This window comes from Suricata suricatta, chromosome 2, assembly GCF_006229205.1.
Source record: "Suricata suricatta isolate VVHF042 chromosome 2, meerkat_22Aug2017_6uvM2_HiC, whole genome shotgun sequence".
NCBI lineage: Eukaryota > Metazoa > Chordata > Mammalia > Carnivora > Herpestidae > Suricata > Suricata suricatta.
Genome location: NC_043701.1, coordinates 133145880 through 133163861, shown reverse-complemented (window position 1 = coordinate 133163861; position 17982 = coordinate 133145880). Strand labels below are relative to the sequence as shown.

The 17982-nt window shown below is 55.0% G+C and overlaps 1 protein-coding gene across 1 annotated transcript in view; it reads right to left on the bottom strand.

Moving 5' to 3' along the window:
- SLC29A3 (solute carrier family 29 member 3) overlaps window positions 1-17982 on the bottom strand; it is a 46061-nt gene that overhangs the window by 23516 nt on the left and 4563 nt on the right. The window contains exon 2 of the mRNA XM_029919774.1: window positions 14516-14814. Coding sequence (XP_029775634.1) covers window positions 14516-14814 — 299 coding nt within the window. The remainder of the gene's footprint in view (window positions 1-14515; window positions 14815-17982) is intronic.

Sequence of the window (17982 nt, the reverse complement as noted above, 5' to 3'; positions counted from 1 at the left end):
TGTGCCCTGCATTGTGCACTGTGCCAGTGGCTTGGTATATAAAAGAGAAAAGACAGGGTGCCTGATGCCCTCTGGGAGCAGGTGGCCTGGCACAATGCCTCAGCTCGAGCCCAGTGGGCACAAGGATGGTGGGAGGACAGAAGCAGGGGGTGGGAGGCCCTCTCAGACTGCAGCCTGGAAGACTAGGGGAAGTCTGCCAGACAGATGCTGGTGGGGGGGGGGGGCGGTTGCTGGTGGAGAGAGAGAGGGCACTCCAAGAGGTGGGAACGGCATGTGCAAAGGCCTGGAGGGGCCCTTCCTTGCCACCTACAAAGTCCCTTTGTTGGAACAGACTCCCTGAGGCCTTCCTGGGTGTTGATAGGAATTTGCTGAGCTGAAATAAAACCTTTCAATCCACACATACTGGGAGAGGCAGGAATGTAGCCAGGCACCGCCCCCGCCCCCCTTTTTAGGGTGCTCATGGGAGAGACTGGTCCCATCAGCCACCGTTCTGACTTCACCAATCCAATGGGAACTGCTCCTTGTGTATCTAACCTAAGCTGCCTGCCCTCAACTGTCTCCCCGCACGCTGCAATAACCTGGGGCTCAGAAGGGGCTCTGCGCTGGCAGTAGTGACACCAAAAGGCATCCTCGGCACCGGTCAGGTGACCCAAGTGGGGACACAGACGCCCCCTTGGAGTACCACGTAATTGCAAGTGATCAAAAGCGCTCACACATGGCTTGCACTGACCCCAGGCCCTTTGCTCTTAACGCAGCCTGTAAGAGCACGGTGGAGTTGATGTGCTTCTTTCTGGTTTATAGACAAGAAGCCTGAGGCCAACCGAAGGGATGAACTGCAGAGAGGCGCCTACATGGCGAGCACTGGTGGCAGACATTTGGGTGCAGGCAGGGCAGGGGTGGGGTCGGGGGAGAGCTAGCCACTCTGGCTGGGGCAGCCTGCCTCACAGACGCACAAGCCCAAACATTGTCCCGGGGATTAAGGCATGTCACCGGGATGCCCCAGTGGCCTGCACAGGCAGTCCATGCGTCTTTCCAGCAGGGAGCAGGGGCCAGCTCGGGGAAGCTGATGCCCATCAGGGAGGCACTGTCTCTCTGCCCAAGCTCTTAAACATGGGTGACCCGCCTAAGCCTGCAAATGACAGGGCTTAATTCCTCTCCCCTCTGGGGTTCACTCTTTTCTCCTTGAACCCCCACAGTGCATTCCCCGGGACATTTCCACAGGGCTGTGGTTCTGACTGGAGTGAAAAGGAGACATTTTCAGAGACGAGCCCTGCCTTCCGTCAGCCACCGGAATGGATGGCCACGGTCCACTGCTAAGCACAGACCACGGTACAAAGGACATCATAGCTGGGGAGAGCCGGGCTGGCTTTCAGCTTCTCTTCTGGCTGCGCAGACTCCCGGGAGTGGAGGTGGGGCTCAAAATCCAGACTGGGCACAGAGCCTGGCCTGGGGGTGCCAAGGAGGTGCGGGGAGCTGCTGTGGCCTGGGTGTGGGGCACTCGATTGCCTTGTGATGGAGAGCAAAAAATTCATTTTCGTCTGTTCCACTCTGGCCCAGTTTGCGAACACCAGGGAAGGGGAGAGGCTCTCTTCAAATATGATCGAAAAACCCACCGGAGCCAGCGGCCAGATGTGAGGCCCGTTTTACGACGGGGAACATTTCCCCTCCTCTGCCACGCTGAGAGGCTCCGTGCTAAGCGTCTCTTCTGGAAGAATTTAATTCTGGGCTCCGAGTCCAGGTAAAGAGGTTTCTTCGGGCAGGGAGGCCCCGAAATGAGCCTGTTTATCTCTGGCAGGCCCTGGTTATGCCGCTTCTCCCCTGAATGCGATTTGGGCACTTTGAAATAAGTGCAGCAAATTAGTCACGAGCTGCAGCAGACTGACTCGATGCCCAGCCGCCCGGCGGCTCCGAGGCGGCTTTGGGCGGCCCCCACCTCAAGCGCAGGCGGCAGAGGCAGCTGGCTCCTGCGGGGCGAGAAAAAGCGATTCGGGCCTAGGGGGGGTGCAGCTCGAGGCAGCAAAGCGTCACCTGGATCACAGGGGCATGAAATTAGCAGCAGCGAGCAGGCTGGAGCCAAGAATAGTTTGCTGCCGCCAAGTTGCTGCCTTTGGATGGCCGAGCTCTTCGGCCTGGGATGCTGCAGGAAGGTGCCGGCACCCTGTCACCTGCCAGGGAGCGAGCAGAGGGCGGGTGTCCCCAAGAGGCGCAGCTGGCCGTCCTGCCTGTGGGCTCCTTTGGGGGCACTGGCCCAGGAAAGCTAACAGGGGTGTGGATGAGCGGGGAGGGCTGGCCGAGCAATGCCTGTTTAAAGGCCCAGAGAGGTGAGTGACACAGGAGCCCGGGTCCAGCAAGGTGTGATGGAGTGGCCCAGGCAGAACAAAGTTGGGTTGGAATCAGACAGGTAAGTGCCAGAAAGATGCTGGCCAGCCAGACCCAGCCACGCCATCAGACCGGAGCGCACAGTTCCCACATCAGCCCACTGATCACCTCTGGCCTCAGCTCCTTAGGGCCGCTGTAAATCTTGCTCTTTAATAGCCCGGAGGCCCTCCCCAGCCCACAATCCTTTTTTTACATCTCCTCTGGAACCCTCTGCCAGGGATAAGCAGAGTGGCTGAGATCTTCTGGAATGAGCTGCCCTACCTCCTTCTGGAGCACACTTTCTCTGCCCCAGCCTAAGCAGACTTCTAGGAAATTTGCACCACGAGCTCTTACCTTCCCTGCCTGCATTTTCTGTCTCTCCTTCACTGCTGGGCTTCCCTTCTGGTCTAGATGATGAAAAAAACCTCTCTGATCTCATTGCCTCTGGCTACCAGGCCCCTCCTCCCCTTGGCCACAAACTTCCACGCCCTCAGTGCTAACTCCTTCCCTCCTCCCAGGATGCTCTGGGGAAAGACTCCTCCAAAGAGGCCTCTTGGGGGCCCACCCACAATCAAGGTGTGGCCATGCCCTCAATACCATGTGCCTCCCCACCCCGGCTATAATGGGTTGAATAGTGTCCCCCTAAATTCATGTCCACCAGAACCTCAGAATGTGACCTGATTTGGAAAACAGAGACTTTGTGGATACAATTAGTTAAGATGGGGTCACATTGGATCAGGGGTGCCCTAAATGCGATGACTGGTGTCCTCATAAGCAGGAGAGAGGGCCTGCAGATGGACGTCAAGAGAGAGCCATGTGCAGAGATGGGACTCACAAGCCAGGGAGTGCCAAGGAGCCCCGGGGGCCTGGAAGAGGCCAGCAAGATTCTTCCTAGAGTCTTTGGGGGAAAGCACGGCCCTGCTGGCCTCTTTGTTTGGGGCTTCCGGCCACCAGAACAGGGAGAAGGAAATCCTCTGCCCAAATCTGAGCGCCTGGTCCCGGCAGCCACAGGAGACTGCCACCTCCTCCCTCCAGCGCGCTGCACTTGAACTCCAGGGCCACCCCTCCTCCTCCTGCTTTGAGGCAGCTCAGTCCACCTGTTTTCTGCCACCAGAAGTGCCTCTTGGGCCCCACATTGAGTTTCCTCTGTCTCACCCTCCTGCCTTGGGAATCTCATTTTCCCTAGCACCAATGAGTCCCAAGCCCTGTGCCCGCATCTGTCTCTGTCTGCCCCCCACCCTGCTGGGGTGGCCTGCTGAGCTCCAGCTCCAGGTTGTCAAATCAAAGGCCTTCGGGAGCACCTTCAAGAGCACCCAGAGCCTCCATTTCTTAGTGCCCCTCCTCCAAGTTTCTCTGCTTTCCTTCACCACCCCAGGTCAGTCACTGTAGATCCCCACATCTCTGGCAAAGGACAGTGGCTTGCACTCCCATCCCCACCACTGACTCCCCTCTGCCCACCCAGGGCTCCAGACCCTCCCCCAGGTTCCCACCACACCCCCTTGCTCAAGCTCCTCCCTGGGCCTGGCCACCATGTGCCTCCCCAACTCCAAAGCCATGCTCGGGTGTCTGGCCCTTGTCTGCCTCACAGGGCTCAGCGGGCTCCCCACTTCTGTATAGGGCCCTGCCCCCAGCCCTCCTCAGGCTCCTCAGCACACTGTCCCCTCTCCTTTGGCCCCCTTCCAGGACACCCCCTGGGGGCTACAGCTTGGTTAAACGATGGGGCATATGGGGTGAGGGAGGCAGGGAGGGGCGACTATGGGTGGTCTCAGGTAGCAGGCTGAAGAGGGGTGCTTGTCTCAGAAGGAACTAGGGAGCCATGGAAGACTTCTGAGCTGAGCAGCACTGATATGCTCAGCGCTGGGCGCAGAGGGGTCACCTGGCCGGTGAGGATGGGATGAACCAACAGGGAGTGGCAGGTAACAATGGCTATGTGTTTATCCACTCAGTTCTTCATTCAAGAAACCAACTGTGAAGGCAGAGAGAACCTATTCACTTATTTAACAGTAACGGCAGAGCACCTTATATGTGCCAACATATGCTAGAGGCTGAGGACGCCATGAAGTTCTGGTGAGGGAGGCAAGAAAAGGCGTAAACAGCAAATTAAGGGGGGGAGGGAAAGACTGTAAGTTATATTAAATAATAATAATAAACAGAAAAACCAAGTAAAGGACTGTAATAGAGCCTCGTGAGGGTGCTGAGGTCGGCAAGGGTAGTGAGAGATGACCTCTGGAAAGTGATGGTTGGACTCAAGGATAAGCTATGCGAGGGGTGAGGGGAAAAGCATTCTGGACAGAAGGAACAGCATATGGTTGGCCTCCAGGCAGGAGTGAGTTGGGCGTGTTTGAGCAACTGACAAACCAGGCTGATCCTGGATTACAGAGCATCAGGGAGAGGATGGGGAGACCAAGGCAGGGGGAAGACCAGGGCGAGCAGGCAGAGGCCAGAGTCTGGAAGAAGTGCAGCCAGAAGCCACTGCAGGATCCTAACCAGCTGGGAGACTTGGTCCTGTTGCACACTCACGGAGCCCTCTGCACACTCTGCTTTCTGAGTGCTTTTCACGTATTCACTCCCTTGATGCTTCCAGCATCCCTCTGAGGGAAGATTCATAACGCACATGAGGAAACTGAGGCTCAGGCACTTGCCGAAAGTCACACGGCTCAAACACAGCCTTCTGTCCATAGAGCTTGTACCCTCACCCGGTACAGTGGACAGCCTCCCTATTTTATATCTTAAAGAGAGACCCCCTCTGTAGCCCTTCCATGGCTACGGAATCGACTGGAGGGGGCCCCCTGGTAGCCAGCAGCCAGCAAGGGCTGAGGCGGGGGCGCTGGCCACGGAGGAGAGAACGGAGGCACTGGAGATGTTTCAGAAGGTGGAGTCACCAAAACTTGCTGACAGACTAAGTGTGGGGGTAGGAAGACAGAGCGAAACAAAGGGGAACCCGGAGGTCTCAGGCTTGATGGACTTGTAAGCAGTGTGTGCAGCTGGCTGGACAGCGGAGACCGTCTGCTCCCGTATAGCCTGAGGGTGCAGGTCAAATCATGTCCCTCCCGGAGTCCAAACCCTGAGTGCGGGACCACAGCGCACAATGCCGAGACGAGGGTCCTCCTCCTGTCCCCTCGCCTCCCCAGTCAGGCACCAGACAGGCCCTCCCCAAACACTTAGAGATTAAGTCATTCCTGAGCTCAATAGACATTCTAGGTACGTGGAATTCAGCCCAAGTTCCTGCTTTCATAGAACTGATGGTCTGGTCAAGGAGACAGTTGGCAAATGCATACGCAAATAGATAGACGAGCCAGCAGACAGGGATCGGTGTTCCAGAAACCAGGCAGGGGGAGGGACCTCTATTAACAGATCTCAGAACACTAGTAGGGAAAGACCTGTAAGGGAGTGCCTAGTCCAGGGCTCAGTGATCAACTGTCCCGAGGCCAAATCGGCCCGTCTCCATTTCGTAAATCCTAGAAACCCGTCAGGCCCATGTGTTTATGGATTATCTGTGGTACAGGGCAGAGTAGCTACAAAAGAGATCACGTGACCCACAGAGCCTCAAATATGTACCATCTGGCCTGTTGCGGAAAAAGTTGGCCACCATCCACCTGGTTTCTTCAGTAAGGAAACCAAGCCCGAAGTCACCCAGCAAACTTGAAACAGTAAGAAACGGACGCAGCGCTCCTCCACCTCAGGTCTTTCTACCACTGGTGGGGAGCATTACTACTACCCTTCCACCCCACCCTTCCCCTGAAGCTCCCCCAAGCTCTCCAACAAGGCAAGGTTTTCATCCTTTCTGTTGGCCTACCCACCCTTTGGGCTGAAACCTCAGTAGGCAGAGATGACTCAGAAGCAGACAGAGGGAAGGGCCAGAGACACAGGGAACCCCGTCAATCCATGTGCAAGTGACCCCCACCTCTGAGGGGTGAGAGCTGACACGGGGCTCGGTCACTGCTGATGTTCCGGCTGGCCTGTCCTTCCTCTTCTGCAGCCTGACCACATGGCCAGGGCGAGGAGGAGGGGGAGGAGGGGGAGGAAGAGGCTGCCTTCCAAGAAGACACCCCACCTACTCGCACAGCCCTCTTCTGATCAGGCCACTTCCGCAGTCCACAGAGGGCTGACATGCCTCCGTGTCCCAGGACTGACAGTGGGGCAGAGGGACCAGGCATACGGCATGTGGGTAAAGAAGAGATGGTCTGGGGGTGCTCTGGGTGCTCTCCATAGAAGGAAACCCAGGAGAACCACCGGGAAGAGGAAGAAGAGGGAGTCCTGAGTAGACCCAGCCAGCACTCCTTCACCTGACATGCATGCAGGGACACGGAGACCACAGGCTGTTACGGGCCTCAGGTGTTGTGTGTGTGTGTATCCACACAGAGGCCCCCCCCAGGAGGCCAGCCGGGACCCTCCAGCTCCCCACTGCCGCCAGAGACCCCTCCCAGACGATGTTCCCTGTAGCGAAGGCACCAGGCAGAGACTCTGAGCTGGCTCCGCTCTCTCGATACACATGATGATCAATCAAGTTAAGGAGACACTTGAGCACTTAAGGCCCAGGCCGTGTTCTAATTTGTCGAGGAAATCGCCTCTGGATTCCAAGGACGAGTGCAGGAGGAAATAAAATCGAAGGCGTAGGGGGGTCGGGGGGTGGTGGATCGATAGCCCAGGGGGGCCAGGGAGCAAGGCAAGGGTGGGGAGTGGAGGCCCTGAGCACGCTCGGAGAAAATAAAAAGGGAATTTGAGAAGTCGAGGCCACCAAAGGCATGACTGACAGCATTTCAAGTCGGGCTTTTTCTCTCCCTCTGCAGGACACGGCAAGAGCTAAAAACAGAAGAAAAAGCCATCACAGGTATATTTATTGGGAACAGCAGGCTGGCTAGGTCTGCAGTTAGAATCAGAGGGTGGACAAGGGAATAAAAAAAATGACTCGCTTTGGGTTCTAATTTTTAAAAATGGTTTAGAGCTGCCATCCTGCTAGCCAAAGCCACTGGGCGGCTGTGGGGAGGGACCTGCCCTCTCTGCCTGGTGGCCATTCACCTCTGCTGTGCACAGGAAATCTGGGGTCCGGTTCCGGTTCCGTCCTGCCTGGACCCCAGACTTTCTCCGCCATCTCCCCTTCAGGAGACCAACTCCTGCCTCGATACACTTTTGGGGGGAAGGGAGGTGCTTTAACCACATTCTTTGGAATTTTGCTCTTAAAAGATGGATTCCCAAACAGAGTCTGTGCATTGTTTTCCATTTGAAGAGATCTGAGTTGCACTTGGGATCGGTCTGCGGAAACATGTTGATCCACTGACATTCTTTTTAAGGAACAGCATGTGGCCTGAAGGTTTCCTGATACAGCAGGAGTACCAGGCTGCCCCCGCTACCCCCAGGGAGGAGCCAGCAGGGCGGGATCTGGGAACCTGGGTGTTTGCCAAGTGCGACCAGAAACATGATGCCGACTCAGATACCCTGTGGACGCAGTTCTGCTCTTGTCTTCACAGTCCTGTGCCATCAGCACATTACTTATTGCTCCCACTTTCCTCCTCTGTCAAATGAGGGCAAAGTGCATCCTCATGGCTGGCTGGAGGCAAACAGGTAGAGCAGAATTTTTCAAATTACAGGCTGCAAGCCACTGAGGAATCTGAAATCCACCTAATGGGTCACAACTACAGTTTTATTTCCTTTTATCTTTGGCTGCCTTCTCTCCTACAGATGAATCACCTGCATTCCTTGCCGGGACCCCAGTCCACTGTGCACCAGGGCCCACGCCCTCTGCTCATGGACCTGGCTCACTGTGCATCCTCCTCTTCCTCAGCACTAGCCTTCCCCTCGCTCCTGGGCCATTTGCACGAGCACACAAACCAGCTATTTCTCCTGAATTAACCAGAAAATCCACCCTTTCCTTGACCACACTTCCCTGGAACTCTGCCTCACTCCTCTAGAATGAGAGCCTAGAAAGCAAAACTCCAAGAGACGGTTCTCCGGGTTGGCTGCCTCCAGTGTTCCTCCTGCATCCTCCGGCTCACCGCCTTGGGTCCAGTTCTGCCCCTCCCACTCCTCAGCACTGCTCCCCCAGGCCACTGAGGACCTACATGAGGTTGAATCCAAAGGCAGCTCTCTGTCCTCCGCCTAGGTGGCTTATAGCCGCCCATCAGCTCATCACTGACGATCACTGGCTCCTCCTTGAAAACTCCAACCAGAGATTGTTCTGGAGTGTGGATGCTACTGTTTCTGTTATAGACACGGAAGGCTTGCCCAGTGAAATGGGCACTGTGGTCAAAAGCCATAATGCTGGAATGGAGGGTAGGGTTAGGGGCATGGACAGCGGGGGTTAGGCAGTCCAGTGGGAGTCCTGGCTGTCATTTAGCTTGTGCTTAGTGAGCACAGACTCACTTGGTGTTTTGAGCCTTGGTTTCCTTCTCTGTAAAATGGGTATAATACCTATCCCTTGGGGGCTGTAGGAAGGCCAAAAGGGATAATGAAAATAAAGCCTCTGGCACACAGCAGGTGTTTAATAAATCCTGTGGAATTACTGAATGAGCCAGCACCCTTAGCACAGTGGCTGCCTCATGGGGACGGCTTCCTTCCCAGTGGTATGGGGAGCATTCCGTAGATGCTGCCAGGGGTCTGTGTGCACAGGGGGCCCAAAGCTGGCAGCAGAGGGGAGTTCTGACAGCCTGCCCTGGCCGCAGTTGTTTCAGAGAACTCTCTCCATGTAGCCTAAGTCTATTCAGCGGGTGCTCTGTGGGGGCAGAGAACAGCCCCTTATTACCACCACATGGTAACATTTCGCTTGGGTCCCGTGGCTGCATGTTGGCCTCACCTGGAGAGCTTAAAAATGCTTGTGCCCGGCCCCTCCTTGGATTACATCAGCGTTGGGTGGGCAGGCGGGTAGCCTTTAAAAGCTCATCAGGGGATTCTAGTCTATTCTACCAGGGTAGATGGAGAGGCCAGAGAGCTGCTGGTTAGCTCACCTCTGGACTGCTGCAGAGCCCAGTTCTGTCACTCACTAGCCAGTGACCATGGAGCAGCGAGCCTCCATTGCTGCATTAGGAAACAGGGGAGGGCAGTCCCTCACTCACCAGGTTATCCTGCAGATAAGATGGTAGGTCTGAAGGCCGGTAGGCACGGGCTTCAGCAAGTCAGCAAGTCATTGCCAAGACCCCTCTGATGATCTGTCCTCCAGTTTCCTCTTCTCCAAACTAGCTACCCTGGTTCCTTTAACCTCACCTCTCTGGACTGAGATGTCTGTCCTTATTCCTAAGAATATCTTCCAAGTCATGCTCTGCTGCTTTGCTGGGAGGTTCCGAGGGGACAGGCCACGATGAAGGTGCTATAAATGAGGGGATGTCCTAGCTCTCCCCCCGACACCTGCTGAACTAGACCAACCCGTGTCCCTCCCCTAGAGCAGGATCTTGCTTCATGTCCATGCCAACCCACATGAAAGAACTGCTTTAGTGGTGGCCATCGTGTCTCCCAGATCTTCTTCTGCTCCTTTGCAGACCCATGCCATCCTGTCTTGGATTGGGGTGATGGGGCTTCCCTCCCCAGCCTTATAGTAAATAAAACAACAAATTTTTATTATTGCTATGATGTGCTGGTGACCGTGCCAGCTGAGGGCACTGGGATGTATGGTAAGAGAGCTGCATTCGCCACCCCCAAAGAGCTCACAGCTCAGCGGGGGAGGCGTGCCCATCTGTGAACAGGGCACCCTCATCATGGATGGTAACAGCCCTGCCTCGTGGAGGTGCTGCGGGGTTAAATGAGCTGAAGCTGACAACGTGCTGAGCAGTGCCCCTCTCCCCACCCCCGCAACAGACATTCAACATAGCGAGTCCTACGGCAAGCACCTGGTGGGGGGTACACTGGGTTCTGGGGACCTAGGTGAGGACCCCCCCAACTCAGAAGCTTGGCAGCAGGAGAGGCCAGGAGAGAGCCAGCAGTGCCCCTCGGGATCAGGATCTTACAAACCCCAGGGCCAGGAGGGCGGGGAAGGGGTCAGGGATGCTGACAGCTTGGAAGCTGCGTCCAGAATCCAGGGGCACCACTGATGCACCTGTTCTCCCGGGTGGAAAAGGAGGCCAGGCCAAGGGCAGGCTCTCCATCCATCTGGTGGGGGCAGGGGTGGTCCATCTCTGGGACAGTTCCTGCTACGCTCCTCTTTGGGCTTGACCAGTTTTGCAATCATCTGTTCATCCAAATTCTCCATGATTCTCACGATGTGATTTGAGGCAGCTTACTGAACCTCTCTGGGCCTGGATTCTTGTCTGAACAAACAAAGCTCATATGAGGGGGTTTAACACCCCTGGTAGCTCAGAGGGCCCAGGGTCGGGCTCAGAAGACAGAAGACAGTGGCCACCGTGGTGCCCTGCGGCCCTATCTTTTCAGAGAAATTCTTCCTTGTTTATGCTGTAATTTTCTGGGCTCTGGGCCCAGAGGCCTGTGGTGGATTTATTCAAAGTTCTTATTCCAGGGACTAGAGACAAGGGGGCAGGACACTTTCTAAATCATCCCCCAAACTGTTCTAGGCAGAAGAGAATGAGCATGGGATGGGAGGTGACCTTGAAAGTGACATAAATCGGAGGGGAAAGGCTCTGTACAAACATTCCTACTAAATAAGCCGAACTCCCCATCCAACAGTATCCACCCCTGGGAAATATTAAAAGGAAAGTACAGAAACAACCAACATCTAGACCACAGCTAACTGAGTTGCAGGTGGTGGCTGGAGACAGACCCATTTGACTCTCCCCCTCCTTTCCCCAAAGTAGCCCTCAGGTGAGAGAGCAAGCCAGCCGCTTCTTGCAGGGAAACCAGGAAGAGAGTGGGAAAGAGCTGGGGTGGTGGGTGGCAGCAACGAGGAATTAGGCAAGGAAAAATGGCCTGCACAATGCAGAACCGCCCCAGCATGCTTGCTTCCCAAAGCCGGCCCATGAATCGAGGGGTGACAGGTCTCTCATCTCTGATGCCAAGAGCCAGGAGCTCCGGGCAGCCGCAGGCCCTACATCTGCACCTGCCAGCACTTGGAAAGAGGCGATAAAGCATCGTAGCAGGGCCTGGGATGCCGGGTGCCTGCAGCTGGGAAGGGACCGCCCTGCAGCGAGAGCAGCTCGCGGCAGACGTCCACTGAGCGAGGGCCCGCTCCCAGACACCGGCATGGGCTTCCTCTCCTGCCCGGGGAAGCGTGCTCCCGGGGGCCGAGGAGGTGGACAGAACAGGTGCACACTCAGTCTGGCCCCGACAGACCGGGATCTTCTGAATGAAGCCCAAGTGGGCTGGACAATTTACGGAGGCTGGCAGAAACCGGGATGCTTGAGTCACGGGTCTATAAAAGTGGATCATAAAGCACCCCAGCCAAGCCAGACGTCTGGAAATCCACCAGGGCCACATGCAGCTTAGAAGTGTGGGCCCCATCCCCCAAGTGATCATAACGATAATAATGTTTATACAGCACTTAGAGTGGGAGCACCTCAGAACCTGTTCTCAGGGCTTTGTACGCATATTAATTTACTTAATCCTTGCAACAACCTCAAGAAGCTGGTGGTGGTAGCATCCTCCTGTCACATACCAGGAAGATGAGGCAGCACAGGGGCCAGAGAGCCAGGCACGAACAAAGGCAGGGTTTGGACCTCTGCAGTCTGCTTCCAGCGGCCATGCCCCGGCCAGTGTTTCTCAAAGTCTACAGCACCTCCCACTTGGGAGGCTTGGCAGCAGCAGCTCCTGACTCACCTGGTCTGGAGTAGGAGCCCGGATCACTAACAAACTTCCAGGTGATGCCGGTCCAGGGACCACACCTTGAGCAGGAGGCTCTAAAACTACTAGACTACTTTCCTATGACATCTCTTCAGCTGTGGAAATGGGTTTATACCACACTGCTCTGGCTCTGGGGAAGTCTACAAATTCCTCAGTCAATAGAAACAGGTGTTCGCAGGGTGTCAGAATCAAGGGGCAGAGGGTATGAAGTCTTCAAATACCCATGTCCAGGGGCACCTAGGTGGCTCAGTTGGTTGAGCGTCCAGCTCTGGGTCAGCTCATGACCTCATGGTTTGTGAGTTTGAGCCCCACTTCAGGCTCTGTGCTGACAGCTTAGAGCCTGGGGCCTGCTTCCGATTATCCCTCTCTCTCTGCCCCTTCCCAGCTCACATTCTGTCTCTGTGTCTGTCTCTCTCTCAAAAATAAATAAACTTTAAAAGAAATTTAAAAAATACCCATGTCCATTCCGTACCTTGGCCTGTTTCGATCAGATCTCTGGGGTGAGGCTCAGACTGGGATTTTTTAAAGATTCCCCAGGTCATTCCAATGTGTAGCCTATAGAGTCCCTGAGACAGACAACAGGGCTACTCCAGTGAGTCAAGTTTATCCATACAAGACTAGACAAAGTTCTTTGGGGTTAGGTCAGGGATTTCAAAAGTGCTTTCAGAAAAGGGGGTGCAGGGGGCACCTGGTTGGCTCGGTTGGGTGTCTGACTTTGGCTCAGGTCATGATCTCACGGCTTGTGAGTTCAAGCCCTGCGTCAGGCTCTGGGCGACAGCTCAGAGCCTGGGGCTGCTTCAGATTCTGTGTCTCCCTCTCTCTCTGACTCTCCCCTGCTCATGCTCTGTCTCTCTCTCCTTCAAAAATAAATAAATATTACCAAAAAATTAAAAACAAAAAAAAGGAAAGGGGGCGGTGAGCCAGTGTCTGGGCCCACTGAGGGCTGTGGCAACGGTCTGCTAGCGTTCCCTCGTCCTGTTCCCTGCAGCCCCCCAATCTGTCATGCTTTCAGAGATGCCCCCACTTTCTCCACCATGAGCTTTCAGGAGAGAGCAGACTGGCTGATTTACGGAGAAGCCCCCCACCCTTGATATCTGATCACCCTCAATAAATGACCAAGCTCCTCATCCCTAGCCCCTGATGTACATGCCCTTGGCCTCTGCCTTTAGCAAGAATCCCCCTTGATGGCTCCGTGTACTCATTTTTCATCCACTGAGCCCTCACTCTCCTCCTTGGCTATAAATCCCCATGTGTCCTTATAGGATCTGGAGTCCAGCCCGATCTCTCTCCCTTATTGCAACGGTCTTGAGAGAAGCCTTCCTTACCGTTTTAACAAGTGGCAGAGTGAATTTTTTTCTTTAACGCTGCCCCTGCCTGAGGGAAAAGTTACACCACACAGTGAGCAGCCCCAGTGGTGGGAGCGGGCTTGGTGCCACTGCCGACTAAACACAATGTCCACTGCTCACCTTGGCATTCAAGGCCTGAGCAAGGACTTCGGGGCCCAGACAATGACCTCAGGCTTCATCTTTGCTGACATCCAGTAAAACTCGGGGCTTTGCTGCCCCTCACACACCAGAGCTTCCCCCCATCCTGCCTTTGCTCAGGCTTTTTCCCTCCCTTCTTATCCACCTGCTCTGAGTCTCAGTGATCTCTCCCCAGTGACAAGGGGAGTCTTCATTTCCCCCCAATCGTCTTCACCCATACAACTTCCCAGCTTATCCGGGCACACCATTCTCTGGGACAATGGCAACATTTAAAGGCCACATTTCCCAGCTTTCTTTGCAGTGCCTGTGGTCAGGTGACTCAGTTCTGACCAATGCAATGTAAGCAGAAGCAATGTGCATGACTTCCAGAAATGTTCTTATGCCTCTCTCCTCTTGCTGTAATGGTTGGAGCTCCAACAGCCATCGTGGGCTGTGAGGCGATCTTGAATATGGAAGCTGTAAGCGGGGAGCAATGAGGTTCCTGACCCCATGGAACATCATCTCAGCGTTGGGCTGGCCCCTCCACACTTGAACATGAGAGAAACATTACCTTCCAGCTCATGTTAGCGCTGCTTTTTTGGGGAATTTTCTGTAACAACTGATCTCAATGCTCTCAGAGCCGCCTTTTCAGATCCCTGTATTCTTGGGTCCACCATGCGACATTACACGGAATCACTGCATCTTCTGCCCAAGTGAAACCCTAAGCAGCCTGAAGACTGCAGTCATGTCTTACCTAGTTCCATCCTCCCCACCCCACGAAGCATGAGGCCTCACACACAACGCAAAGCATGCCTCAGTATTAAAGCCTGTCTCCTACAGTGCACACAACTCACTGGCTTGTATCCATGCTCTCAGCATCCTGGAAACCCAAGTGCAGCTGCGCTCCGCCCCACTCAGGCTGCTTGCTCCGGAGACCCCCACCTGCTCCCTGGCTCCCAGGACGGACGCTTCCTTACCAGGATGTCCGAACCTGCGGCTTCCTCCCCCGCGGCTGGGCTGGAGCAGTTGCGGAGCTTGAAAACCCAGTATTCCTTGGCAGTGACAAAGAAGTTCCACGGCAGCAGGCCACCAATGCCCAAGCTGAAGAAGATGATATAGGTGCCATTGAAGTGGTCCTTGGGCCTCTGCAGGCCGGGCGGCGGGCGGTCTAGCAGCTTCTCAAGGAGCGCTTCCTGGTCGGCTGGGAGACTGCTGCTTGCAGTTCTGTAGGTGGAGTTTGCGCTGTGATGAAAGGCATCCTCTGAGGTCATGGCCACTAACAGAGAAGAGAGAAACGGAGACAGGGCAGGTGATCAGAAGCTTAGCCTGGGCACGGCTAGGGACTCACCCGGCCTACAAGCTGACCAGGCCCCGCTCTGGGCACCAAAGCATGGTTAGAGAGCTTCAGGTTTAAGGATCAGAGAGAAAGAGAAGATTTTGGAACTGTAAGTGACCAAAGGGTCATCCCCCTCCACCCCCCGCCACACACACACTCCCACGCAGCCCAGCACAGGTAACAAACAAGTCCAGCAGGCTGGATGGGAGTAGGGCAATGTGGTTCGGCGGGGCCTGTGGCAATCGATCCAGAAGGGCAAACCTGGTCTCAAGACATTCAAATTTCTATGTAGCCATAAAAAAAAGGAGTCAGGACCCTTGATGGGCATAGAATGTTCTCTAAACTGTTTTCAACTTTATGGGAGAAAAGCAAGAAGCAGGTAAGTGCATAGAATCTGTTACGATTTGTGCCAAAAAGCAGGACTGGGCTGGGTGGGGAGGAGAATATATACACATCCATATGCACGTCCTCTGGAAAGACACACAAGACATCTCAGGGCGTGGCTGCCTCTGAGGAGGGAGGCTGAGGACGATGTGGAGGGAGGGGTCTTCACTGCCTGCTCTCTGTGCCTTTGGAATTTTGAACTATGTGAATGTATTATGTGCTCAGAAATAAAATTGTAAATAAAAGTAAATAGCATTACAAACACCCCGAAAATCTAGAGCTGCCTTCAGAAGGCAGTTTGAGAGATCTAACAGTGCACTCCTTCATTTAATTGGTGGGAACTAGAGGTCCAAAGAGCAGCAGCAGGTCACAGACCAGGTCCATGGCCAAGGCTGGGTTGGCAGCTCCTGCCGCGGGTCCCCACCTCTGTCCCTCACATCCCCCCAGGAGACAGCCACTCCCAACCTGTGATAGCACCAAAGACTTAATGAAATTTCTGGGTTGCTAGTAACTATTGCCTAGATGACCTTAGGCAAGTCACCATGCTTCTGAGCCTCGATTTCCCCATCTGCAAACCAAGGGAGGCCTTCTCATGATGCTTATGTAACCGCAGCTGGCTGTCAGTGGTTGGACCGTGGGAGCGGCTCTTAACGCAAACGTCAGCATCTTCCCTGCCACCCTGAGCCTGTCACCTGGCTGGCTGGCTGAATTTGGCTACAAAGTAGCATGCCTGCTTCTATGCTCTATATAGCACCTAGGACAGGGCAGCAGCTTGATAAATGGGCAGAACTTCCAAAGAGCTGAGGACGGGACACTGTATCGTCTCCTGCAGTAGCTCTGTGCCCCTCCCCCCCCATACATCAAGAAATCAACGCAGCTCGGCTCCCATTAGAGGCAGAGCCTTAAGTCACAGCATCAAGCCAGGCAGACCAGAGCCTTCCTTCCCTGGGGAGATGGGACACCTTGTCCCACGGGCACAGAGCCTCCTCTGCTATTTCAGGAGAGCCACACAACATTCCTTGGAATTAAGGACAGGAATTATCGCCTCCTTTTCTCAGAAGCAAAGAATGAGGCCTCGATTTGTCCCACGTTCGTTCAAACAGTAAGAATCGCCCAGAGTGAACACGAAACCCAGTCCTCAGGCAAGGCCAAGTCAAAGGCCCGAGCTTGAGCCTGACAACACCCCACTATGACAGGTACTACTCTAAGAGTCATTTTTGCAGAGCAAGAGTAAGGCTCAGAAAGGTTCAGTCATTTGCCCGAGGTCACACAGCTCCCAAATGACAAGAGAGAGTTTGCACAGGCAAGCAGACTGAGGCCCACGCGGGACAGGAGGCTGGCTGGCAATGTGAACCCATGTCTGCCGGCTCCAAGTACAGAGCTCCTTCTAGAAGGCCTCATGGCCAGTGAACTGTGAGCAGAGGCGAAGAGGGTGCAGGGCACCCTCAGCGATGTTTGCTGAATGAATGGATTTTGTGTGGTCAGGATATTTTCTCCTACTGGGGCAGCACGTACCCCGGAGCAGGCAGGCAAGAGGCTACCGAGCCTCCAAGCCAGGAAGTCTATTTTCAATTCCCCTGGTCAGGCAGAGCCCCTTCCTGGCCTTGAGCCACACAGGGAACCCAGCACTAACAAACTAACCAGTGTGGGCAAACACACATGTGCAGACACATACACATGTCTAAATTAGTGTCTTAAAATGTAAAAAGTATGACCCATGTTGGACAACAGACAAAGGGCAAGTGGTTCTTTCCAGATGCTCCAGCTACAGGGGTGGGTGCCGGGGGAAACGATGGGGTCACTCCAGGCCACTCTCATCTCCAGGCATTTATTTGTCCGGGACCATTCAGCCTTGACTGAGCTTCTGAAGAAGGCGCCAGAAATTTTCTCTAACCTGGGTCACAGGCCAGGGCATTGAAGTGAGCAAAGTCTTATTACTGTTTATAAAAGCTAGCTGCTGGCTTCTGGATTAAAAAGAAAGAAAGAAAAAGAAACCTAAGGAAGAGCCCTGGGTGGTCAGCACGGGCGGGCTGGGCCCTCGAGCACCTGCTGGAGCCTGCCAGGCTGGGCCCTGCTCCCTTCCAGGGTGATGTGGGGGAAGGGGTAGCACCTGCCCAAAGAAGCAGAAATGTGCGGTGCCTGCGGCGGCTGCAGACCCCCATCTGGAAGTGGGTGCTGGTTCTGAGGGGGTTCTGACTCTGGCTGTGTCAATCTCCCCCTTGTGCTTCGATTTCCTCATCTGCGAAATGGGGGTAGGGGAGCTGGTGATAACCTGTGGGAAAACATTGCTGGGGAACACAGGGCGCCACCCAGAGGCCATGGCAGAATCGGCTTTGGGGTTGTGGACACCCTGGCCTCAGACCAAACGTCAGCCACCTTCTGGATCCTTTGGGCTGCTGTGTCCATACTCAGGGCCCCCAGGTGGGGAGGTCGAGTCTCAGGAAATCCACAAGGAGAAAGAGGAGGGGAAAGAAGGTGGCCGGACAGGGGCGGGGGGAAGAAAGAGGCTATAGACTCAAAGGGGGAAATTGAGGGTGAAGGCAGCGAGAAGGAAGAGGAGGGACGATGGGGTGGGATACAGCGAGAGGCTCCGGCGCGGAGGGGCTGGAGCTGGGATGGAGGCCCTGAGGTTCCCCGGGGAGCAGTCCCCAAGGGCTCGTGGGAGGAGGCGGCCGAAGCGCGAGCCCCGGGGACCGCCGGAAGCCTGAAGAGCTGGTCGGGTGC